Source organism: Mesoplodon mirus (genome assembly GCF_964341445.2).
Source record: "Mesoplodon mirus genome assembly, chromosome: 14".
Lineage (NCBI taxonomy): Eukaryota > Metazoa > Chordata > Mammalia > Artiodactyla > Ziphiidae > Mesoplodon > Mesoplodon mirus.
The window spans coordinates 77,697,473-77,724,241 of NC_138990.1; the positions used below are offsets into that span (position 1 = coordinate 77,697,473).

Here is a 26,769-nt window from a genome sequence, read left to right on the forward strand (position 1 = left end):
AATAATGCCTCTATCTCATATTTTGTTATTATAAATACATCTTTAAATCAAAATACCCACTGAATGAACAAGTCAATTTCCTTTAACTTTGGAGAAATTGCTGAAGTTTACCACTGAATAGGTGAGTGAACTGTTCAGCTCAAAGGCTAAGGTAAAGAAATTCAGTTCCACAGTAGTACTATAATCTTCCAGCTCACTGCTCAAAGTTATTATAGAGATTGTATGACACACTGCTCAAAGCTACTTTCCTGCATTATGCTATGAAAATGGTGTACCTGCTTGCGTTTGGCACTGTTAGGATAATACGGTAAACAAAGATGACAAAGAAAACCTTCTATCTTTTTATTAATGTCAAAAAAAAAAACCCCCCAAAGAAATCCCACAAAAAGCAAAACAACTCAAAAAATAAGTAAAGAGTAACAATAGGCCGTAAGGAATATGGGAAATTACAGTGGATTTGAAATAAAAAAGCAGAATGGCAAAGTGGTTTGGAGTATGGGATTAGGAGTCAAATAGGAATGGTTTTAAATTCTGCTTCTGGCACTTTGAGTCTCTGTCCTTACTTATAAACGGGAAAACTAATACTTAACTCTTACGGTTGGTTGTTATAAATGTGGAACATGACAGTAATTGCAGAGCTTAGCACTATGCTGGGTAAATAACGTGTTAGTATATAGTAATTTTTATTTTTGATGAAGATTGGTTCCTTTATTCTCCTATCCTGATAATAGTCCATTTCTACATTCAGCACGGTAGAGAAGTTACGAACACATGCTTTGAGAAAAAAGGACTTATGTGTAACAGTCTTTCTGCATCATACTTTCTTCATCTAAGCTTACTGTGACCATTTAATGAGATAATGCATGGTGTTCAACATATTCTCCAGTTTATAGTATGCACTTGATAAATGGTGGCTAAAATCATAAGACCTGAATTCTGACTCTAGCTGTTGCACTGATGAGTATGCAATTATGTAAACAAGGCACTCAGACTTTCTGAATTTCATCCAAAAAATGGGCATAACATCTGTCCTGTTTATCTTTTAGGGTTGCTGAGATAATAAAATGATGCAGGTAAGCACTTAGAAAATGGGAAAGCCCATAAAAATGGATGGTGTTACTATACTTCTGATGGCAGTTTAGAGGTTAAGTACCATAAAAATGGGATTTAAAAATCTTTTTTATATAATCAAGAAAGCTGTGCTTGACTCTTATTAGTTTCACAGACAATACACAAGTGATGAACATTATAATAGAAGCACCATCCATTTTTCTCTGTTGAGATTAGTTATTGTACTCAGGATCAGAAAAGTTACTTAAAGTGAATATTTTGTCTTGTTCAACTCTCAGGAATGAGGTATGAACACTTTAATTTATATACATTGTAGTATAGAGTATATGACAAGTAGATTGAAGGTTTTTGTTATGCAGAAAGGCCTTCTTTGACCTCAGGAATTCACTAACAGGAATGATACATTATTATGTTATAAGATTAATTACAACTGGTAAAGCCCTTTAAAGGTGAAAAACACTCTATAAATGCTTAGCATTTATAGCTACTAACATATAATAAGGTTAAGCTCTTCTTCAAAATGAGCTACTGCTTGATGAGTTGGTTCTTAAATAAGCTGACATGCCACAAGTGGCAGCTGCTACATCATGTGAGTGATTTCATGATTATTGCAATCATTAGAATGTCTATTATTAAATATTTCTAATTATTGATTATTCCTTTAAGAATATTATTGTCTCAGAAAACTGAGGCACCAAAAAGTGAAATAATCCATTTGATTCCACTCATCAAGGTAGCACAGCATAAGGCTCAAGCTTCTGGAAAACCCCTGAGGTGCTGATGCTGTACAGCTGCTGTCCAATATGGTAACTACTACTATGTGTGGCTATTGAACTCTTCAAACATGGCTGGTAAGACTGAGAAAAAAATGTTTAAATTTCATTTATTTAAAAAATTTTAAATTTAAAAACTGATACTCAGTTTAGTAATTGTAAAACTTTTAAGAATGTATGGACCAACTTGGGTACATGAAATTACTTCTTCAACTGAAAATTTTATGATATCTAGATACAGACAAAGTATTTCTGATGAAAACTTAACATCTAATTTGAGATGTACTTTTAACAGCATTGTATTTCTATTGGACAACATTGCTATATAGGTTCAAAGACAAGCAATAAATTATGTATGATATGGACCCTACTCCCTCTTACATCCATCTGGAGAAGGATATATGAATGTTAAAAATTCAGTTCCAGGAGTTGTAGAATCAGGAACAGTTATAGGTCTTTTCTTTGATAGTGGACACTTGGCTTCAGGAACCATAACCTGGGATTACCTCAGTTACGTGCTGTTAAATGACTAACAACCAGTTCTTCAAAAACCAAATCCAAACAAAAGTCCCAAAATCAACCAGTTTCTTGATTTCTGTGGTGTAAATTATTCCTACCATGGCCAGTTTTGAGCTACCAACATGATGTCCCTGACCTTAGAATTGGGAAGAGATACCCTTAATTGGCACTTGGAAGGCCACAGGAGCCAGCCCTAGTGCATCACTGGAATACTTTATGAGTTCCTGACATCTGTATTTCTTTAAAGTTTTGTAGGTATGTATGTCTGTTGTGGGGGCTGAAGTAGATCAGCTTTAAACTGAGTTCTACCCCATAGCAAATTGTAGGATGATTAGACCTGGGAATGAAGGACATTTTATTTTCTTTAAGCCTAAGGGATGTTAAGTCACTAGAAAAACCCTGACTCTTCCTTTGCTCCCATTGAGAATATAGATTTATGGTTACATGGAGCCATTTTGTGAACTATAAAAATGGTTAAAAACAGGTATATAGGGTTGAATAGGGTTTTAAAATTATTTCCATTTCTGTGCATATGAGGATTATACAGAGGAAGTTGTCCCCCATTTTGCTTATTTGCTTCTTCTAAATACTATTCTTCAAAATCCATTGTAACAGGTGAACTTGTAGCTTTCCCCCTAAGTGGTGATTGCTTTTAGTTATAGGTGTTTTGCTGGGTGTATGCTCACCTCAATTAAGATAGTTCCCAGACTTTCTTACAGTTAGGTGTAGCTTTGTAACCAGGATCTGTCCAATGGGATATGAGTAGAAGTGATGTGTAACAACTCCTGGGTTTTACCTAAATGAGAAAAGAGTGTGCCTTCCTTCTTTTTCCTCTTTCTTGAAGGCAGGACTGTAAATCTTCAAAGATACAGAAAAAATACCTAGATATAACAAAGCAACATGATAGAAGGAGCCTCGTAATTTGATACCAGGATGCCTTACCAGTCCTTACCACCTGCCAATAAAATTCTTTCTTCAATCACTGTGGCCTCTTGCTACAGCAGCCTTGACTGTTCCATACTTAACACTGTGGTGGCATCATACCACCACTAGCACACGACCAGTGAAGCTCATTTCACCCGGCAAGTTTGGTTCCACGAGGTCCCAGCCAGAGCAATCAGGCAAGAAAAAGAAATAAAAGGCATTAAATTCAGAAAGGAGGAAGTCAAACTGTCTCATTTGGCAGAGGGCATGATATTATATGGAGCAACTAGACTAAAGAGGCCACCAAAAAAATGTTGGAACTAATAAAAGAATTCAGTAAAGTTAGAGAATACAAAATCAATAAACAAAAATCAGCTGAGTTTCTATATACTAGTAATGAATTATAAGAAAGAGAAATTAAGAAAGCAGTCCCATTGACAACTGCATAAAAAATGAGAATAAATTTAACCACAGAAATTAAAGATCTATACACCGAAAACTATAAGGCTTTGATGAAAGAAATTGAAAATGACACAGATGGAAAGATAGCCCATCTTCATGGATTAGAAGAATTAATACTGTTAAAATGACCATACTACCCCAAGCTATCAACAGATTCAATGCAACCCCTATAAAAAGTTCCAATGACATTTTTCACAGAAATAGGAAAAACAATCCTTAAATTCGTGTGGAACCACAAAAATCCTTGAATAGACAAATGCTGACAAAGAACAAAGCTGGAGGCAGCACACTTCCTGATTTCAAACTATACTATAAAGCTATAGTAATCATAACAGTATGGTACTGGCATAAAAATAGACATGTAGATCAATGGAATAGAATAGATAGATACATCAGCTAATATTTGACAAGGGAGTCAAGAATACTCAACAGGGAAAGGATAGTCTCTTCAATAAATGTTAGAGGGAAAACTGGATAACTGCATGCAGAGAAGTGAAACTGCACCCTTATCTTACACCACTCACAAAAATTGACTCAAAATGGATTAAAGACTTAAACATAAGAACTGCAAACATAAAGTTCCTAGAAGAAAACATAGGGAAAATCTCTGTGAAACTGGTCTTCGCAATGATTATTTTTGAAATGACAGCAAAAGCACGAGCGACAAAGATAAATAAGTGGAACTACATCAAACTTAAAAGCTTCTGCGCAGCAAAAGAAACAGTAAAAACAATTGAAAATATCGGCAGAAGACCTGAATAGGCATTTTTCCTAGAGAGACATACAAATGGCCAACATGTTCACGAAAAGGTGCTCAACACTACTTTTAACCAGGGAAAATGCAAATCAAACCCACAATGAGTTATCATCTTGCACCTTTTAGAATGGCTATCATCAATAAGAGAAGAGATAATAAGTGTTGGTGATGACATGGAGAAATGAGAACCCTTGTGCACTGTTGGTGAGAATGTACACTGCTACAGGCAATATGGAAAACAGTATGGAAGTTCCTCAAAAAATTACAAATAGGACTACCATACAATCCAGAAATTCCACATCTGGGTATATATACAAAGGCAATTAAATGGATATTGAAAAGATATATGCACTCCCTTGTTTACTGCAGCATTGTTCACAATAACCAAGACACGGAAACAACCTAAATGTCCCTCAATGGATGAGTGGATAAAGAAGAGGCTGTGTGTGTATATAACTACATACAATGGAATATTCTTCAACCATAAGGAGAAGGAAATCCTGCCATTTGTGACATTTGGATGGACCTTGAAAGCATTATGTTAAATGAAATAAGTGAGACAGAGGAAGACAGATAGTACTTAATACCACTTATATGTGGATCTTAAAAAGCTGATCTTGTAGAAGTAGAATACACTGGTGGTTACCAGGGGCTGAGGGGTAAGGGAATTGGGGAGATGTTGGTCAAAAGGTACACATTTCCAGTTATAAGATGAATAAGTTCTGGGTACCTAATGCACAGCATTGTGATTATAGTTAACAGTACCATATTGCTTTATTAAAAATCACTAAGAGTGGGGCTTCCCTCGTGGCACAGTGGTTGAGAGTCTGCCTGCCAATGCAGGGGACAGGGGTTCATGCCCCGGTCTGGGAAGATCCCACATGCCATGGAGCGGCTGGGCCCATGAGCCATGGCTGCTAAGCCTGCGCGTCCAGAGCCTGTGCTCCGCAACAGGGAGGCCACAACAGTGAGAGGCCCGCGTACAGCAAAAAAAAAAAAAAAAAAAAAAAAAAAAATCACTAAGAGAGTAGAGTTTATTCTCACAACAAAAAAGAAATGATAATTATCTGATGTGATGGAGGTGTGGTGGTAATCATACTGCAATATATAAGTGTATCAGAAACACATTGTGCATCTTAATTTACACAATGTTATATGTCAATTATATCTCATTAAAGTTGAAAATCAATAAATAAAAACCAATATCAACAGAAAATAAGGTCATAGGAATAAATATTAATAAAAGATGTGCAGGACAATTATGAGAAATTAATGAACATCATTAAAGACAGTCAAAGACCTGATAAAAGGAGAGTATGCCACATTCATGACAGGAATATCCAATACTGTAAGGATGACAATATTAGCTTAAAGCAATTTCACTTAAAATACCTGTGAAGTTTTCATGAAACTTGACAAGGTAATTCTCAGTGAAGCTCATATGGCAGAGCATAGCACATGAACAGCTAAGGAAATTTTGAACAAAAACAAGGTGGGGGAAGATATCTATTAGGTATTTCTTACACAATTTTGTGACGAAAGACAGTGTGGATTGGTATAGGGATATACAAATTATCTATGCTTAGAAGGCTTTTTTCCCCTGAAAAACCATCTGCTCACTGACTTTTAAAATTTTCTACTTTTCCTTTTTTTTCCATTTTAATTTTGTATTATAACTCTTTCCTCATGCACTCCTGTATTCATTCATTCAACAAATACTTATTGAGTTACTTATTATGCAAAGGTCTATACCAAGTGCTGTGGGTTCAATTTAGCCTCTGTTTATTAAGTCCAACATCTGGGCTTCCTCAGAGTCTGTTTCTACTGATTGCTTTTTTTTTTTCCTGTTTATGGGTCATACTTTATTTCATTAAATGTCTTATAATTTTTTGTTCAAAATTGTGTTAAGGGGGGATCAAGATGGCAGAGGAGCAGGAAGTGGAGCTTACTGCCTCCAACAAATACATAAAAAACACATCTACAAGTGGAATGATTTGTACAGAACATCTACTGAACGCTGGCAAAAGACCTCAAACTTCCAAAAGGGCAAGAAAACCTCCACGTAACTGGGTAGGACAAAAGAAAAAAGAAAAAGAGCAAAAGGAATCGGGATAGCACATGTGCCCCAGGGATGGAGCTGTGAAGGAGGACAGGTTCCTGCACCCTGGGAAGTCCCCTCACTGGTGGGGAGATCAGCCTGGATGGAGGAGTAGCTTTGGAGCCTCAGAAGAGAGAGCAGCAACCAGTCTGCAGTAGGCAAAATGAAGAATGACATGCAGAAATGGTCGGTACTGCCACCCTGTGCTCCTCAGCCTCAGATGCTCAACCATTGGTGCAGGCAGGGGCTGGGTGCTGAAGCTCAGCCTTTGGAGCTCAGACTTGGGAGAGGACCACAGTTGGCTGTACGGACACAGCCTGAAGAGGCTGGAGTGTGGCAACTGAGGGTACTACACTTGGAAGAAGCTGGGGCCCGCCACAGAGGCAAGGCTCCATAGGGGGTGCGAGGGAGAGGGGTGGGAGTGGGACCTCCATAGGAGCCTCTTTCTCTGTGTGCACTCTCAGGCAACAGGACAGCATCTACATGAGCTCTGGGGGTGGGTGCAAGCCACCAATGCCATCCTGGGTTCCAGAGATGGGCATACGCTGCTGCCACTGCTAAGAGTCCTGCAAGTAGGTGCCAATCACCACCCCCACTGTCCCATGAGTGCACAGATCGCTGCTGCTGCTGAGACCCACAAGAAGACGCTAGTCACTGCCCTCACTGTCCCGGGAGTGTGTGAGCTGCCACCACCACTAAGAGACATGAGAACAGGTGCCAATCACTGCCTCTACTGTCATGGGAGTGCACAGGCAGCCACCTCCACTAAGAGATGTGGGCACAGGTGCAGGTTGCTGTACCCACCATCCTGGGAGGATGCACAGGCCACCACACCTGTACGCCCCCATTTCAAGGGGATAACAGCCAGCACATGCTGACGAAAGAGGCAAACTAAAAGCAGCCCCTTGATTGTGGACAAGATGGCAAAGTAGAAGAACTTGAGCTCACCCTCTCATGAAAACACCAAAATCACAGTTAACTGCTAAACAACCACTGGCAAAAAAGATTGGAACCTACCAAAAAAGATATTTTACATCCAAAGACAAAGAAGAAACCACAACCAGATGGTAGGAGGGGCACTTTCATGATATAAACAAATCCCATACCCACCAGGTGGGCAACCCACAAACTGGAAAATATATCACAGAGGTTCTCCCATAGGAGTGAGTTCTGAGCCACATGTCAGGCCCCTCAGCCTGAAGATTTAGGCTAGAGCATTTGGCTTTGAAGGCCAGCGGGCCTTGAATGCAGGAGCTCTGCAGGACTGGGGGAAACAGAAACTCCACTCTTGAAGGCGCACACAAGGTTTCACATGCACAGGGACCCACACAAAGCAGGAGCCAGGGCTAAACTCACCTGCAGGTCTTGGAGAGTGTCCTGGGGGAGCAGGGGTCAGCTGTGGCTCACTGTGGGGGCAAGTACACTGGTGGCAGAGGTCCCAGGGAATACTGATGGGTGTGAGCTCTCCTGGAGGTTGCCATTTTGGCACCAAGACCTGGCCCCACCCAACAGCCTGCAGCTCCAGTGCTGGGACACCTCAGGCCAAACAACCATCAGGGTGGGAACACAGCCCCACCCATCAGCAGACAGGCTGCCTAAGTTGTACTGAGTTCACAGCCACCTCTAAACACACCCCTTGACATGACCATGACTACCAGAGAGACAAGACCCAGCTCCACCCACTGGTGGGCAGGCATCGGTCCTTCCCACTAGGAAGCCTGCACAAGCCCCTGAACCAACCTCACCCAACAGGAGGCAAACACCAGAAGCAATAGGAACTACAACTCTGCAGCCTGTAGAAAGGAAACCACAAACACACAGAAAGTTAGACAAAATGAAACGACAGAGAACTATGGTCCAGACAAAGGAACAAGATAAAACCCCAGAAGAACAATTAAGTGAAGTGGAGATAGGCAATCTACCTGAAAAAGAATTCCGAGTAATGAGAGTAAACATGATCCAAGATCTCGGAAAAAGAATGGAGGTACAAACCAAGAAGATACAAGATATGTTTAACAAAGAGCTAGAAGACTTAACAAACAGAGATGAGCAATATAATAACTGAAATGAAAAATATACTACAGGGAATCAACAGCAGAATAAATGAGGCAGAAAAATGAATAAGTGAGTTGGAAGACAGAGTGGTGGAAATCACTGCTGCAGAACAGAATAAAGAAAAAGGAATGAAAAAAAAATGAGGACAGTCTCAGAGACCTCTGGGATAACATTAAACACACCAACATTTGCATTATAGGCGTCCCAGAAGGAAAAGACAGAGAGAAAGGGCCTGAGAAAATATCTGAAGAGATTACAGCTGAAAACTCCCCTAACATGGGAAAGGAAAGACTCACTCAAGTCCAGGAAGTGCAGAGTCCCAGGCAAGATAAACTCAAGGAGGAACATTCCAAGACATATTAATCAAACTAAAAAATATTAAAGACAAAGAAAAAATATTAAAAGCAACAAGGCAGAAGCAACAAACAACATACAACGGAATCCCCATTAGGATATCAGCTGATTTTTCAGTGGGAACTCAGCAGGCCAGAAGGGAGTGGCACCATATATTTAAAGTGATGAAAGGGAAAAATCTACAACCAAGAATACTTTACCCAGCAAGGCTCTCATTCAGATTTGACAGAAATTAAAAGCTTCATAGACAAGCAAAAGCTAAGAGAATTCAGCATCACCAAACCAGCCTTACAACAAATGCTAAAGGAACTTCTCTAGGTGGAAAAGAAAAGGCCACAATCAGAAACAAGAAGATTACAAATGGGAAAGCTAAAGGTAGGAAAGACTCCACACACAAATATGATATCAAAACCAGCAATCGTGAGGACAGTACAAATGCAGGATATTGGAAATGTCTTTGAAATTAAGAGAGCAGCAACTTGAAATAATCTTGTATGTATGTAGACTGCTATATCAAAACTTCATGGGGGGCTTCCCTGGTGGCGCAGTGGTTGAGAATCTGCCTGCCAATGCAGGGGACACGGGTTCAAGCCCTGGTCTGGGAAGATCCCACATGCCGCGGAGCAACTGGGCCCGTGAGCCACAGCTACTGAGCCTGCGCACCTGGAGCCTGTGCTCCGCAACAAGAGAGGCCGAGAGAGTGAGAGGCCCGCGCACCGCGATGAAGAGTGGCCCCCACTCGCTGCAACTAGAGAAAGCCCTCCCACAGAAACGAAGACCCAACACAGCCAAAAATAAATAAATTAAAAAAAAAAAAACAAAAAACTTTATGGGAACTGCACACCAAAAATCTACAACGGATACACAAAAAAGAAAAAGCAATCCAAACACAATACTAGAAATAGTCATCAAATTCCAAGAGAAGAGAACAAAAGAGGAAGCAAAGAAAAAAGACCTACAAAAACAAATCAAAAATCAACAAAATGGCAATAAGAACATACATATGGATAATTACCTAAAATGTAAATGGATTAAATGCTCCAACCAAGAGACACAGGCTTGCTGAATGGATACAAAAACAAGACCCGTATATATGCTGTCTAAAAGAGACCCGCTTCAGATCTAGGGACACATACAGATTGAAAGTGAGGGGATGGAAAAAGATATTCCATGCAAATGAAATCAAAAGAAATAAGGAGCAGCAATACTCATATCAGACAAAATAGACTTTAAAATAAAGACTGTTACAAGGGACAAGGACACTATAAAGTGATCAAGAGATCAATACAAGAAGCAAATATAACAATTGTAAATATATATGCACCCAAAATAGGAGCACCTCAATATATAAGGCAAATGCTAACAGCCATGAAAGGAGAAATCAGCAGTAAGACAATAATAGTAGAGTACTTTAACACCCAATTACATCAATGGACAGCTCTTCCAGACAGAAAATCAACAGGGAACATATTAGATCAGATGGACTTAATTGATATTTATAGAACATTCTATCCAAAAGCAACAGAATACACATTCTTCTCAAGTGCAAATGGAACATTCTCCAGGATAGATCACATGCTGAGCCACAAAGTGAGCCTTGGTAAATTTAAGGAAATTGAAATCACATGAAGCATCTTTTCCAACCACAGTGCTATGTGATTAGAAATCAATTATAAGCAAAAAAGTAAAAAACACAAGCATGTGGAGGTTAAACAATATGTTACTTAACAACCAATGGATCACTGAATAAATCAAAGAGGAAACTGAAAAATACCTAGAGACAAATGACAATGAAAACACGACAATCCAAAACTATGGGATGCAGCAAAAACAGTTCTAAGAGGGAAGTTTATAGCAATACAATCTTACATCAGGAAAGAAGAAAAATCTCAAATAAATAACCTAACCTTACACCTAAAGTAACTAGAGAAAGAAGAACAAACAAAACACAAAGTTAGTAGAAGGAAAGAAATCACTAAAGATCAGAGCGGAAATAAATGAAATAGAGAAGAATAAAACAATAGAAAAGATCAATGAAACTAAAAAGCTGGTTCTTTGAAGAGATAAACAAAATTGACTCATGAAGAAAAAAAGGGAGGGCTCAAATCAATAAAATCAGAAGTGAAAAATACACCACAGAAATACGAAGGACCATAAGAGACTACAAGCAACTATATATCAACAAAATGGACAACCTAGAAGAAATGTACAAATTCTTAGCAAGGTAAACCTTCCCAGACTGAACCAGGAGGAAATAGAAAATATGAACAAACCAATTACAAGTACTGAAATTGAATCTGTGATTTAAAAACTTCCAACAAACAAAAGTCCAGGATCAGATGGCTTCACAGGCAAATTCTATCAAACATTTAGAGAAGAGATAACATTGCAGAGGAAGGAACACTCCCAAACTCATTCTGTGAGGCCACTGCCACCCTGATACTGAAACCAAAGATACCACAAAAAAAGAAAATTACAGGCCAATATCACTGATGAACAAAGATGCAAAAATCCTCAACAAAATACTATAACAAACCAAATCCTAACCGAATACATTAAAAGGATCATACACCATGATCAAGTGGGATTTATCCCAGGGATGCAAGGATTCTTTAATATCTGCAAATCAATAAATATGATACACCACATTAACAAATTGAAGAGTAAAACTGTATAATCATCTCAATAGATGCAGAAAAAGCTTTTGATAAAATTCAGCAACGATTTATGACAAAAAGTCTCCAGAAAGTGGGCATAGAGGGAACTTACCTCAACATAAAAAAGGCCATATATGAAAAACCCACAGCTAACATCATTCTCCATGGTGAAAAACTGAAACAGGAACAAGACAAAGATATCCACTCTCGCCACTTCTATTCAACATAGTTTTGGAAGTACTAGACACAGCAATCAAAGAAGAAAAACAAAAGGAATCCAAATTGGAAAAGAAGAATAAGACTGCCACTCTTTGCAGATAACATGATACTACACATAGAAAGTCCTAATATGTTTCCAGAAAACTACTAGAGCTCATCAATAAATTCGGTAAAGTTTCAGGATACAAAATTAATACACAGAAATCTTGTGCATTTGGGGTTAATATATACACCACTATATATAAAATATGTAATCAACAAGGACGTAGTGTATAGCACAGGGAACTCTACTTGATATTCTGTAATAACCTATATGGGAAAAGAATTTGAAAAAGAATGTATATATGTAGGTTTATAATTGAATCACTTTCCTGTACACCTGAAACTAACACAACATTGTAAATCAACTATACTGCAATATAAAATAAAAACTAAATTTAATTAAAAAAACAAAATTTTGTTGAAAAACTGCATTTAAGTAATATGTTTAAATATTATAAATATTTAATAAATGTGTAAATGTTAAATATATTATTTAATATATTTAAATATAATGTGGCAACTCTGTAAATCACTCTTCTCCAAGGTTTGTTGTTGCTATTTGTTGTTTGTTTGGTAACTTTTGAACTAATTCTGTAAAGTCTATATTCTTTGTTGTGTGCAGCCACTGGTATCTCTTTTCAGTTACCTAAATAGTCATCTACAGATTGGATAAAGATTTTTAATCCTAGAACCAGTATATCTTGGAATATTTTTGGGTGGGGGTTCTGTATGTGTGTTAGGGAACCCCTTGAATGCTCAGCTAGGCATTTTACAACTCAGCTTTATCCTCCACTGCTTGCATGCATAGAGCCTCCAGATCAGCCAGAGGTGAGAATTTAGGTGACCATCTCAGATATTTCCTAAGAATGCACACAGTCCTGAGCATGCACACAGTAGTATACACAGTCCCAGAAAGATTTTCGAGCTTTTCAAGTTTCCTATGGATATCTTATTCTCTAGAATTTCCTTTTTAGCTTTTTGGTTGGCTTATTATTTGCCCCAGCAGTTATTTGCCTTCTCAGGCAGCCAAAATCTTAAACAACTGCCTCTAATAGTTTTCCACAAAGCACCCTGGGGAAAAGGCTTTTTCACTAAGAGTGAGCTTCCAATCAGGTCAAATAAAGAAAGGCTTACACAAGAGGTCTTCCAAGGAGCCATCAGTCTAATAATGATAGTTATCTGAGACTGGGACTTTGAAGGACCTCCAATCCTGTTCTTTACTCTCTGCTGGCTCCTGGAGCTGCTGATTTTCACCAGGATTATGGACTGTGGTTTTCAAGGCTACTGTGGAGCTGGGTGGTGGGGAAGATGGGAAAAGGGCAAGTTAAAACACTACAAAGAACTTCCCTCGTAGTCCAGTATGTAAAACTCCATGCTCCCAATGCAGGAGGCCTGGGTTCAATCCCTGGTCAGGGAACTAGATCCCACATGCATGCCGCAACTAGGAGTTCCCATGCCAGAACTAAGAAGTCCACCTGCCACAACTAAACAGGCCGCAACAAGATCCCACATGCTGCAACTAAGACCCAGTGCAGCCAAAATAAATAAATATTTTTAAAAAACCCAACAACGCTATAGAACTTGCTGTTCTTACATGAAATTCAGTTGTTTTTCTTGAAACCCTCCCCAGATTGCTGCATTTGGTTAATTTACAGAAGTCTGATAAAGACAAAGCAATAAAGGAAACTGAGAAGGAATGGCTGGAAAAATGTTAGGAAGAAAATCATCCAAGAATGATGTCAGAGAAATCACAAGAAGACAATTTTGACATGGAGGGAGTAGTGAATAATATTTAACTACTGTTGTAAAGGTTATATAAGTTGAGGACTTAAAAATGCCTACTCACTTTACTGTCACGGTGGGGTAGGGAGAGGGGAGTCACTGTAACATTGTGAAAACTGTTTTGGTGGAATAATTTGATAGCAGCCAGATAGGCATGGTTTGAGGAGTGAGAGAATGGGTAATAGAACAGCTCTATGTGTTTGTTTCCCCAAGGTTCTGTATCCTTTATTTCTCATTCCTTATTTCTTTCCTTGGAAGTCTCTTCAGCTCAAATCCTGATATACGGTGCTGATCCTTCCCTTGTCTTAGATATTCAAATGATTGTGGGACAGCTTGTCCTCTAAGAGCCTTGAATCAGAATACCTGAAAGTACACCTATTTTCTTTCTTTTAAAGGTGATCTTGCTGGCCTGCAGGATGGAGTCATGTTTCGTTCTTTCCTTTACCTCTGAAGTAGATGTCTATAGGATTATCTGCCTAATACCCTTGTCCTAAAAACTGATCCCCATATCATATCCAATTGTGGGAGCCTTTTTCTTGGAGCTATGTGACCCAGCCCTCTGGCCATAGTTGATGGGAACAACTTGGGTAAGGAAACCAGCTGAATCAAAGTCCTTCTCTGGAAATTCTGGAACAAGAATGAGAATCATTTTTCCCTCTGCATGCCTCAACTAAAGGATGCAAAGTTTGAGTCCTACTGGCAAACTTGCTTACTGCCTTAAAAACTTGAGAAGACGAAAATGGTCTTTGGAGAAGGAAAATATTGAAGAAAGTCCAAACAGCTTTTAAGTTTCTGGTTACTGCTCTGTCTCAGGTACACCTGTGTTCCTATCCTTTGGTACTAGCACATATCCCGTGATCCCAATGACATTCCTATTTTTACTTTAGCTCTTTTGAGATGGGTGTCTTTCACTTATCCTCACCCACATAAACTCACCGGTCAAGTCCTGTCTACAACCTCTTTATTCTGTGCAGACTTGACTGGAGAGTTTATTCCATTATATTTAAAATAACTACTGATAGGGAAGGACTTTTCCCATTTTGTTATTTAATTTCCGTATGTCTTAAAGCCTTTTTCCCCCTTATAGCCTTTTTCCTCCTAATTTCCTCCATTACTGCCTTCTTTTGTGTTTAGTTGATATTTTGTAGTGAAACGTCTGAATTTCCATTGTGTATATTCTATAGTTATTTTCTTTGTAGTTACTATGGGGATTACATATAACATCCTAAATTATAATAGTCTAATTTGAATGGATACCAAGTTAACTTAAACTGCATACAAAACTCTACTCCTATAAGTTGTGTTCCTGGGCTCCAATTTTATGTTATTGAGGTCACAAATTACATCTTTATATACTGTGTACCTACTAACAGATTTATAATTACTTTCTATGCATTTGTCTTTTAATTCCTGTTGAAAAAGTGTAGTAAAATATTATAATAATGTTTTTATATTTGTCCATGTATTAGTCTTTATTGGAGATCTTTACATTCTTCATATGGGTTCAAGTTGCTATCTAGGATCCTTTCATTTCAACCTGTAGGACTCCCTTTAGCATTACTTTTAGGGAAGGTAATGAACTCCCTCAGCTTTTATTTAGCTAGGAATATCTAAATTTCTGCCTCAATTTTGACGGAAAGTTTTGCTGGATATAGAATTCTCCATTGACATTCTTTTTCGTTTCAGCACTTTAAATATGTCATTTTATTGCCTCAGGCCTCCAAGGTTTCTACTAGAAACTTGCTGATAATATTATTGAGGATACCTTGTATATGATAAGTTGCTCTTCTCTTGCTGCTTTCAAGATGCTTTTTTCAAGCTGAAAAGCTTTTGATAGTTTTATTATAATTTGTCCTAGCATGGGTCTCTCTCCTGGTTGATTGTATTTGGAGTTCACTGAGGTTGGATTTGTAGATCCATCTCTTTCCTCAAATTTGGGAAGTTTCTGGTCATTATTTCTTCAAATAGTCTCTCTGTCTCTCTCTCACTTATCCTTCTGAGACTCCCATAGTTGTTGGTATGCTTGAGAGTGTCCCGTAAGTCCTTTAGGCCCATTTCACTTAATCTTTTTTCCTTTTGCTCCTCAGACTCAATGACTCTAAATGTTGTATCTTAAAGTTTGCTGATTATTTTTTTCTGTCTGCTAAATATAAGTGGGAGTCACCCCAGTTTTCTGGAACAAAAGTGGAGTAGAACGTTTATCTAAGCTGTTCACCTCTTGATAGTTACTATTGTTATTAAATGGATCCTTGACAAGAAATAGTAATCAAAGTTAAAGGATAAGGCCTCAAAAAAAGCTGAGAAATGTGGAGTAACAGGGTTTCAGTGAAAAAAAGGTATTTACTAGAGATGAGGCAGGGCTCAAAGGGGGAACACCAAACTCTTTGGCTAGGAATTATCAGCTGGCCTAGGCAACCTGATCAAAATACACACAGGGCACAGGATGCATTTTGGTGAATAGTGGAGTTTCTTCATTTTTCTGAAATTTCGTGGTAATCTCTTCATATTCCTTTTCACTCTTAGTAAATTTAAATAGCTTTAAAATGCAAAAATTGCCTCCATTGTATCTGAAACCCTGGTGGAAAAGGCAGTGTACATGACAACTAAGGAAAATTCTGATAAAATTTGCTATGAATTAACCTCCTACTGTGTTTCCTAAATGGCAAGAGGGATGGGGATGGAGGATGTTTGTATCCCCATGATGTAACACAGCAATTCCTATTAATATGGTATGGTTTCATTATTGAGTTATAAGTGACTTATCACAAATATAAATTGTACCTACCTGAAAGAATTATGGTGAGGCTTAAGTTAGTAAATGTAGGTTAACTTAGAATAGTGCATGGCCCACAGTAAGCACTCAGTAAATATTAGCTATTATTGTTTTTATTGGGATGCACATCACTATCCTTAGCAAGTAACAATATACATTGATAGGTCAACTGAAGTTACTCTTATCTAATATTATATTAATATTGAATATCCTTTATCCATTAGGAATGAAGATTTGAAAGTGGTCTATGCATCTTTTGGGTTTGATCAGTTTGGAACTTTTTCAGGGTTGGGGAGGGAGAACAAAATCATCTTTCTGGTAAACAACTGTCAGCTTTGGTATTCAGCTTTAGAGCTACCCTGGTAGTATGGCTTTGAGTCCTTCAGTACCAACTGGAAGACTGGGACCTCTGGTGGTGATGTTAGAGAGAAGCCGACAATTGCTCCTTTTGGCTGCCAACATTACAAAAACAAAGCACAAGATGATCCATCAATGGATAATCAATGTTATAATATTTTCAAGCAACTTACCAAGTGGAAACCTTACTGAAACTTCTTTGTTTTATAGGAGTTCCATGAAGAAATAAATTCTATTACAATTTCTGACGGTCCTCTGCCTAATTTAGGATTAGGAAATACCAGGAACAACAGAAATTGGGATGTCCAGAGATCAGTACTTTCAGAGTTGGTCACATTAGGATAAATTGAGTTTAGAAAAAGGAAACTCATGCTGATATTATTATAGTTTTTAAAGACATCATTTTTCTATATTAGAAAGTTTTGAATGGACTTTTAGATTCAATTTAGGCATTTGATTTATCCTCTTTGGAAGACTCACAGTAAAATGAATCTAGTGGCTTCTAAATTAAAAAAAAAAAATCACCCATCAAACCTAAATTTCACATGAAGTACTTTGTCTGATATAGGAGGGAATTCTTCTGAGATGGGACATGTCTATGTATAAAAATAAAGGATTATATAAGTTCCTGTGTTGGTTAATTTTAATAATAGCACTAATAATAATAAACTGTTTTCCTTAAAATCTTATGAAAAGAACAATGACTTTTTAACTTTTTGCTAAGTAGTTATTAATTACTGATTATTAATTTGCATATTAACATAATTCCAAGTTAAATATCCATATTGTACTATTTACCCAGGCTTAATTCTTATTTTTTCTAAAAAAAAAAAAAGACACTGTCTTCACAAAGAAAGTAATTCAAATTAACCAGCCATGCCCTACAAATGTAAATAGAAGTGATACTGAATAAGTATTGATTAAAATAAAAAGCACTTAAAAAAAACAGCATTAAATCTTACCAACTCCAGAGGTTACTGATTCTGCATCAATGTCACTAGCTCTCTTTCTTGCCACTTCAGCTAGTGCCAGTTCGCCCTTATCTAGTGCAAGGTAATGGATGTCCTTTGGAAATAAAGCAAAATAAAAGATTAATCCAAAATGTATCATAGTCAAGTTACAAAGGAGATTTTGAAAGAAAGAACTTACTGTTCTTTCAAAACAGTAACAAAAATAGATTACAAAACAGACATGGCTGATGATAAAATACAAAAATTTTGTATTTTAATTTTCTCAGTTTTCTAATACAAGCAAATTTTCTTGAATTGGAAATCATAGCTATAACTAGTAGCAGTTATTTAAATAAATTATTTTAAGTCTTTAGGGAAAAAGACAAGCTTTTAAATCCAATGTTTGATGTACTTAGTTTTGTCAGGGAATAAAAATCTTAGTGGCTATTTTCTTTAATGAAATTTTACTATCTGAGATAGCTTCTTCAAAATTCAATTGTTCATTATGATAAGCATTTTATAAGGAATACTATTACACAAATTTGTCTCTGATATTTTTGTGTCTGGCACATATTACTTTATTAATATTATTAACACTACTATTATCTTGAACTCATTCAGTCAACAAATAATCAGTGCCTATTAAGTTGTGAAAAGAGAGATCAATTACAATACCATTTCTCAACAAGCTTTCAGCCCAGTAGGGAGAAAGACAACTGTAAACAACAGTTAGTAACATAGTGTAATAGGTTTTATGGCAGAGTTAAGAATGGTGTAGAACCAAAGAGGAGGAACTGTTCCTTGATCTGCATCTTGAAGGATAAGAGTTATAGTAGAAGGGAAAATGGAGAAAAGGCAACAGAAAATGAATGATATCTGGTGCACATATGTAGAGAAGCTTGAGAAAACACAGTTCTATCAGGCAATGGCAGGTCTTTCAATATGGAAGGAATGTTGGATGTGTGGGAAAATGCAGTGGAAAATAATTCTAAAGAAGTAGACAGAGCCACTAAAAAGGACTTTGAACTCTTTTTGGTACACAGGGTAACTGTTGGAATGAGAATTTTATTACAATAAAAATGGAAAAAGAATATGAACAGCAAGTTTTCAATGATGAAATATAAATGGCCTATAATCATGAAAAGGTATTTAACTGTCCTAATGTTCAAAGTTGAAAAAATGTAATTTCAAACTGGACAAATTTTTTAAAGTTATTACTTACTGGTTGCAAAGTTTGGGGGGAAACAGGCACTTATTACATTTACTGGGAATATAGACTTTACAGAGCAGGGGTCAGTAAACTATGGCCTATAGGCCAAATATAGCCTGCCTTTTGTACAGCCCTTGAGTAAAGAATGGTGTTTACCTAGAATAATGCCCTCCAGGTCCATTCATGTTGCTGCAAATGGCAAAATTTCACTCTTACTTATGGCTGAGTAGTATTCCACTGTGTGTGTGTGTGTGTGTGTGTGTGTGTGTGTGTTCTTTTTTTTATGACTTTTTTTTTTTTTTTGGCTGCATTGGGTCTTCGCTGCTGCGCATGGGCTTTCTCTAGTTGCAGCGAGCGGGGGCTACCCTGCATTGCAGTGCACGGGCTTCTCATTGCGGTGGCTTCTCTTATTGTGGAGCATGGGCTCTAGGTGCACGGGCTTCAGTAGTTGTGGCTCAAGGGCTCTAGAGCACCGTCTCAGTAGTTGTGGCACACGGGCTTAGCTGCTCTGCAGCATGTGGGATCTCCCCAGGCCAGGGCTCAAACCCATGTCCCCTGCATTGGCAGGGAGATTCTTAACCACTGGACCACCAGGGAAGCCTGATATGCACCACAATCTTCTTTATCCAGTCATCTGTTGATGGACACTTAGGTTGCTTCCATATCTTGGCAAATGTAAATAATGTTGCTATGAACACTGGGGTGCATGTATCTCTTCGAATTAGTGCTTTTGTTTTTTTCACATATACACTCAGGCGTGGAATTGCTGGGTCACATGGTAGTTCTACTTTTAGTTTTCTGAGAAACCTCCATACTGTTTTCCACAGTGGCTGTGCCAGTCTACATTCTCACCAACAGTGTATGAGGTTCCCTTTTTTCTACATCCTCGCCAACATTTGTCATTTGTGTTCTCTTTGATGACAGCCATTCTGACAGGTGTGAGGTGTTATCTCAGTGTGGTTTTGATTTGCATTTCCCTGATGATTAGTGATGATGAGCATCTTTTCATGTGCCTGTTAGCCATCTGCATTTCCTCTTTGGAAAAATGTCTATTCGGTTCTTCTGCCCATTTTGTTAATCAGGTTGTTTGTTTTTTGATGTTTAGTTGTATGAACTATTTATATATTTTGGATATTGACACCTTATCAGTCATATTGTTTGCAAGTATTTTCTCCCATTCAGTAGGTTTTTTGGTTTTGTCATTATGCTAAGTGAAATAAGTCAGACAGAGAAAGACAAGTACTGTATGATATCACTTACATGTGGAATCTAAAAAATACAACAAACTAGTGAATATAACAGAAAAGAAGTAGATTCACAGATATAAAGAGCAAACCAGTGGAGAGGGAAGAAAGAGCATTATAGGCATAAGGGATTAAGAGGTACAAACTATTAGGTATAAATTAAGCTACAAGGATATATTGTATAACACAGGGAATATAGCAAATATTTTATAACTATAAATGGAGTATAACCTTTAAAAGTTGTGAATTGCTATACTGTACACCTGTATATATAATACTGTACATCAACTATACTTCAAATTTTTTTTTTGCAGTATGTGGGCCTCTCACTGTTGTGGCCTCTCCCATTGCGGAGCACAGGCTCCGGATGCGCAGGCTCAATGGCCATGGCTCGGGCCCAGCCGCTCTGTGGCATGTGGGATCTTCCCGGACCAGGGCACGAACCCGTGTCCCCTGCATCGGCAGGCGGACTCTCAACCACTGCGCCACCAGAGAAGCCCTATACTTCAATTTTAAAAGAAAATGGTGTTTACATTTTTATTTTATTTTATTTTTTTGTTTGTTTGTTTTTTGCAGTATGAGGGCCTCTCACTGTTGTGGCCTCTCCCATTGTGGAGCACAGGCTCCGGGTGCACAGGCCCAGTGGCCATGGCTCAAGGGCCCAGCCGCTCCGCGGCATGTGGGATCTTCCCGGACCGGGGCACGAACCCGTATCCCCTGCATCGGCAGGCGGACTCTCAACCACTGCGCCACCAGGGAAGCCCTACATTTTTAAATGGTTGGAAGAACTGTGCTCAAACACTCAACTCTGAATGGCTTTGGAATTACCTTATGCTGAAGACTTGAAAGTGTTTCAAACTGAAACTATTACAAGCAAAACAGTACTTATATGTGAAACATATTGTGATAAAGTCATTTCAGTGAGAACTAACATTGTTTGACTTGCAATTAATAGACTGTGTTATAGGCTGTGTTATACACTTCCTGCACTGTCAAAAGTTAAAAAAAAAGAAGTGAGATCTCCATTCCTATACAAATTCCCAGCAATATATTTCAGTCCACAGCAGCATTTTTCAACCTTGATACAAGTGCAAAGGTAATGTCCATATTCCAAAGTCTATTTAATGTTGCAATTAAGGAACTTTAATAGGAAGTAATTAATTTGCAGTGTAGTAACATGTTAAAAGGCAGTCTAGCCTTTAGCTAACAGAATTGTAAAAATGCCTTCTGATCAGTGAATATGTGCAATTAAACCATACACTCATGGATTGTTATCAGTATTTGGCAGTACTTATCTATGAGGAAAGAAATTTGCAAAGTTGAAATACATAAAATCTCACCATAGGTCAGTATTCACAGATGAACATTTGCAACAGATTTTGTTGTTAAGGAAAACCACCTTTCAACCCTTATTAAGAGAAATGTTATCCTCCCGCAAAAGAATTCCATTATTCACATCTGTAGAACTTTATTATGAAAACTGTACTCAATTAATAGATTTTTAATTTTATCAATAAAGATTTGTGGAAATTTGTTTTCTATCATACTCAATTATTACATTTAAAATTTTATCAATAACAATCTATGGAAATTTGTTTTCTCAAGTACCTAAATAATAACCTCAATTTTTCCTTTTGGCCCACAAGCCTATAATATTTGCTGTTTGGTCCTTTATGGAAAAAGTTTGATGATTCCATATTTTAATAATACATCAGAATTCAAATTTGCATATATGTACTTTTGGAAAATCTTCTTAAGGAAATGATGTGACCAATCTTATGTCCAAGATTGGTGATGACAGCAATACTTATTTTTTTTTAAGACTATCTTTTTTTTTTTTTTTTGGCTGCACCATGCAGCATGTGGAATCCTAGTTCCCCAACCAGGGATTGAACCCAGGCCCTCGGCAGTGACAGCATGCAGTCCTAACCACTGGAACACCAGGGAATTCCTGACAGCAGTACTTACAACGATAAAAAATCGGAAGTAACTTAAATATATATCAATTGAAAAAATCATGTTGTTTTTCTTTTTTAATCCAAGAGTGGCATGACACTTTCATAATAGATCCTTATATTCAATGAAGAAATTAGCAGTAATTTAAAAATATATATACTCGCGTATTCAATTAGCTAGTGTTTTATGTAATACTTTTGCATTTATGTTTTTTTCACTGAGGTATAGTTGCTGTACAGTATTATATAAGTGCATCTCTCTGTTCTTAAGAAATTCTATCACTTTACTTGCACTTGACTGCTAACAAGCCCCCAACTGGTATCAAGGTTATACTAGCCTTATAAATAAGCTAAGGCAGCTTTTTTTCCTATCTTCTTGTCTCTGGCAAAATTTGTATGTAATTCTTCACTGAAAATAAGCAAAAGATATACAATGCATTTAAGAAGAAATTACCACCCATTACTGAGTGACATAAATGAACACCTGATTAAAATACAGATATACACCTGCTTATGGCTGAAAAGACTATACATCATAAAGATATCAATTCTGACCCCAAATAATCTGTAAAATTCAGTGGAATTCCAATCAAAATCCTTCAAGATTTTTCATGGAACTTGACAAGTTGATCTTAAAATTCATATGTGAAAGTAAATGGTCAAGAATACCTAAGACTTATTCTAGTTAACATTAAGACTATATAATAGCACTAGTATATAGGCATATAAATCAGTGAAAAAGAAAGTTACCCATAAAAAATATCAATTTTTTTGTGAGTTACTAATGTTAGTACTTTATGTTTAACAGTGATGTAAGTGTTGGCTATAAGATCTGTGGTCCACAAATTATTTCTGGAACATATTCTCTCTCTCTCATTCTTAATTCTGTGATTTCTACTCTTAATTTTTTAACTGTTATAGGGAATTTGGGGTCATTAATTTCAAGAAGGTAATAAGGCTTAACAGTTCTTGAGTTGATATTATATCTGTACTATGGAGGTTTTCATTTCTTAATCTTTCTGTGGACCTTCTCACTATTCATATATATGAATGTAGTTTTTAGTAAATGCAGTAGAGAGTATATTTCTGTAGCTCCATACCAGTTTGAGACAGTTCATACATGAATCTTTACAGTGTGATAAAAGACATCTAGTATCTAGTATCTATATCACCCCCCCAATTGGCTATCCTCTGGATACATTTATTTTTTAACTTTTAGATTGTTTTAGTGTTGCAATTTAGTTTAAATGTTGGATATATACAGCTAAATATGTTCATATACCCCTGGGAAATGGTCATATTCTAAATAAGTCAAGAAAGTAAAAGCCACTTGGCTTTGTATTTCATTTTCATGTCTTTTACTTGATTAGGACAGCACATACAAGAATAGAGGACATGCAGTAAAGCTGGTTGAGACTAAGGCTAAGGTACTGTTAAATGATATTATATTAAATACACTGCAAGAGACCACTACTGGGAAAGTCATGTTCTTCTCATCTTGACTTTAAATTTAATTAATACTTATTAATCAAAAATTATTCCACAAATAATTATGGAGTGTTTACTATGTGCCAGATGCAGAGGTAAATTTACTACAAAGTTTATAAAGCTTAAGCTTCTCTGCCTCTTATTTGTACTTATCCTTCCCAGTACCTAATTTTGTACTTGAAATGTTAAATTATTTTTTTAACTTTCTTTTTTAAATTGAAGTATAGTGGATTTACAATATTATAATATTTTCAGGTGTACAGCATAGTGATTCAGTATTTTTATAGATTATACTCCATTTAAAGTTATTATAAAATAATGGCTATATTTCCGTGTGCTGTACAATGTATCCTTGTTGCTTATCTTTTTTATACATAGAGGTTTGTATTTCTTAATCCTGTAGCCCTATCTTGTCCCTCCCACTCTTCTGTCTCCCCACTGGTAACCATTAGTTTGTTTTCTATATCTGTGAGTCTTATCCTGTTTTGTTATATATATTTGTTTATTTTTTAGATTCCATATCTAAGTGATAATATACAGTATTTGTCTTTCTATGACTTATTTCAGTAAGCATAATATTCTCTAGGTCAATTAAATTATTTTTCTTCAGAAGTATAAGTTTCAAGCCCCATAAAACATGTATCTACCCCCTGATGCCCATCCATCAAGGTTTTCACATACTAGTGAACTGTGTTACTGTACCATACTTAGATGTTTCGAATCATGTGTCTCGGAGGCACATGGCACAAGGAGACATTGTAAGTTGTACAGTCCTTTTTTTGTTTCCTTGGTCTCTTTTTGGAGATTTATTGTATAAGATTAAAATGGCATGTAATGGGTCTAAAGGGATAACATAGATGACAATAGATTTGAAAAGTGTCATATTGATAAATCCCAACCCTTACTGCCACCCAATCAGGGCTACCTAGTTAGTGAATGGTTTTATTATAAAAAGTGTTACTAATGTGGAAGCAAGTTTTCAGAAAAATATTCAGAAGAATGAACTATTTAGTTTCTGTCATTCTCAGTGACAATTTTTAATTTACCGTTTGCCAAACTAACTTATATTAGTAACATCTTTTAGCACTATTAAGTGAAATTGGCTTCCACTGAACAAAAGATGACAAACACTGAGAGTCTTTGGCTATGATCCATGTTTAAAAATTTACACATATTCTCTCTGTATCATCTAAGATCTGGAATAAATGACTTGTTATTCCTGGGAGCTCATTACCTTTCACAGGTGATATTTAATGCACTACTATAATGAATATGCAGATTTACAACAAACAGCATTTAAAGCTAAGGAGTTCCCTGATGGTCCAGTGGTTAGGACTCGATGCTTTCACTGCTGAGGGCCTGGAATCAGTCCCTGGTTGGGGAACTAAGATCCTGCAAGCCGTGCAGCACAACCAAAAAAAAAAAAAAAAAAAAAAAAACGATTCAAAGCTAAAAAAAAATCCTGAGTAGATTTTCATCTTGAAATCATACTTTGGACTAGTCATTGACATATAAGTTTAACTATTATAACGTATTGATGTTGTTATAACCTTTTCTAATTTTTGTTATGCTTCTGGGGATTGATAGGTTTGTATGAGATAACAGAAGCACTTACAAAGATATGCAAGAGCTTCTACACATTTAAGACTACCATGTTCTGGCCCTCCCTGCTATAATATTTTACTTAGTTCAAATCAGTTGATAATATAAAATTTAAATTCATTAACTACAAGCTTTGCAGCTTTAAGCCTTGTCCAAAACTGCTTTCAGAACATTTAATTTCATGCTGCTTTATTTCAAGTAAAGTAAAATGTTGATACACTTCTTTTTGTACTTATTTAAAATAACATTTCTTTTCATAGGACAAATCTGGTTAATAAGAAATTTTAAGAATTAGGAATAAAATATTTCTGATAATGTGTTAGTATTTTAGAAATGTCATATTTGTAGATTTGAGGGAAAAGTAACTTTCAAGATAAGGAAGTCTATAAAATAATTTATCTCATAGTTACATTTATGTTAATATAAATTTTAGTAATCAGTTCTTAATGTCTACATAAATATCTACATAATCTTTTTTATATAAGAACAATGAATAATTACTTTAAATGTGAAAATATATGCGAAGAATTTAGATTTTGTTACCAAATGGAGAATTTACTTGGAATGACACTTATTTTCATGTTAGAATAAGTTTTTAAGTTTTTAATTCATAAATAAAACCTACTGCTTCTTTTTAGGAGTTATATTTTTGGCTTGTTTGAATTTTGTCCTTGGAGCTACTGGTTTATTTAAATTCATCTATTTTAGTCAATTCAATTTTTTCAGTTTATTCATGCTAAGTTTTCATGTTTATTGCACTGTTGTATATATTATTATCATACTTTTAAAAAGTCTTCTGATCATTTTATATACTGCTATATAGAATGATCAGAGTTATTCCCAGGATATTATAACAAAATTAATGTTACTATATATAGAAAACCCTAAAGACTCACAAAACTACTGATAAATGAATTCAGCAAGGTAGCAGGTTACAAGATTAACATACAGAAATCAGTACTTTACACTAACAATGAAATATCAGAACAGAATGTAAATAAACAATCCCTTTGAAAACTGCATCTAAAAAAAAAAAAACTTAGGAATAAACCTCACCAAGGAGGTGGAAGACTTACTTATATGCTGAGAACTACAAAACATTAGTAAAGGAAATTGAAGATGATTTAAAGAAATGGAAAGATATGCCATGCTCTAAGATTGGAAGAATTAAAATTGTTAAAATGACTATTCTACCCAATGCAATCTACAGATTTAATGTGATCCCTATCAAATTACCCATGACATTTATCACAGAACTAGAACAAATAATCCTAAAATTTATATGTAAACATAAAAGACCCAGAATTGCCAAAGCAATCCTGAGGAAAAATAACCCTCCCAGACTTCAGACAATACTACAAAGCTACAGTAATCAAAACAGTGTGATACTGGCACAAAAACAGACATATGGATCAATGGAACAGAATAGAGGGCCCAGAAATAGACCCACACACCTATGTTTAATTAATCTTCAAGA

At 36.5% G+C, this 26,769-nt stretch overlaps 1 protein-coding gene across 4 annotated transcripts in view; it reads right to left on the reverse strand.

The window, feature by feature from the left end:
* WDPCP (WD repeat containing planar cell polarity effector) overlaps positions 1-26,769 on the reverse strand; it is a 332,130-nt gene that overhangs the window by 46,161 nt on the left and 259,200 nt on the right. For 2 of the 4 annotated variants that reach the window (XM_082643314.1, XM_082643313.1), the window contains exon 14: positions 17,806-17,908. The exons of 1 other annotated variant lie outside the window; for it this stretch is intronic. In XM_082643314.1, the coding sequence (XP_082499440.1) occupies positions 17,806-17,908 (103 nt within the window). Of the gene's footprint in view, positions 1-11,803; positions 11,911-17,805; positions 17,909-26,769 lie in introns of those variants that run through there. One more of the 4 variants, XM_082643315.1, reaches the window with a different exon arrangement.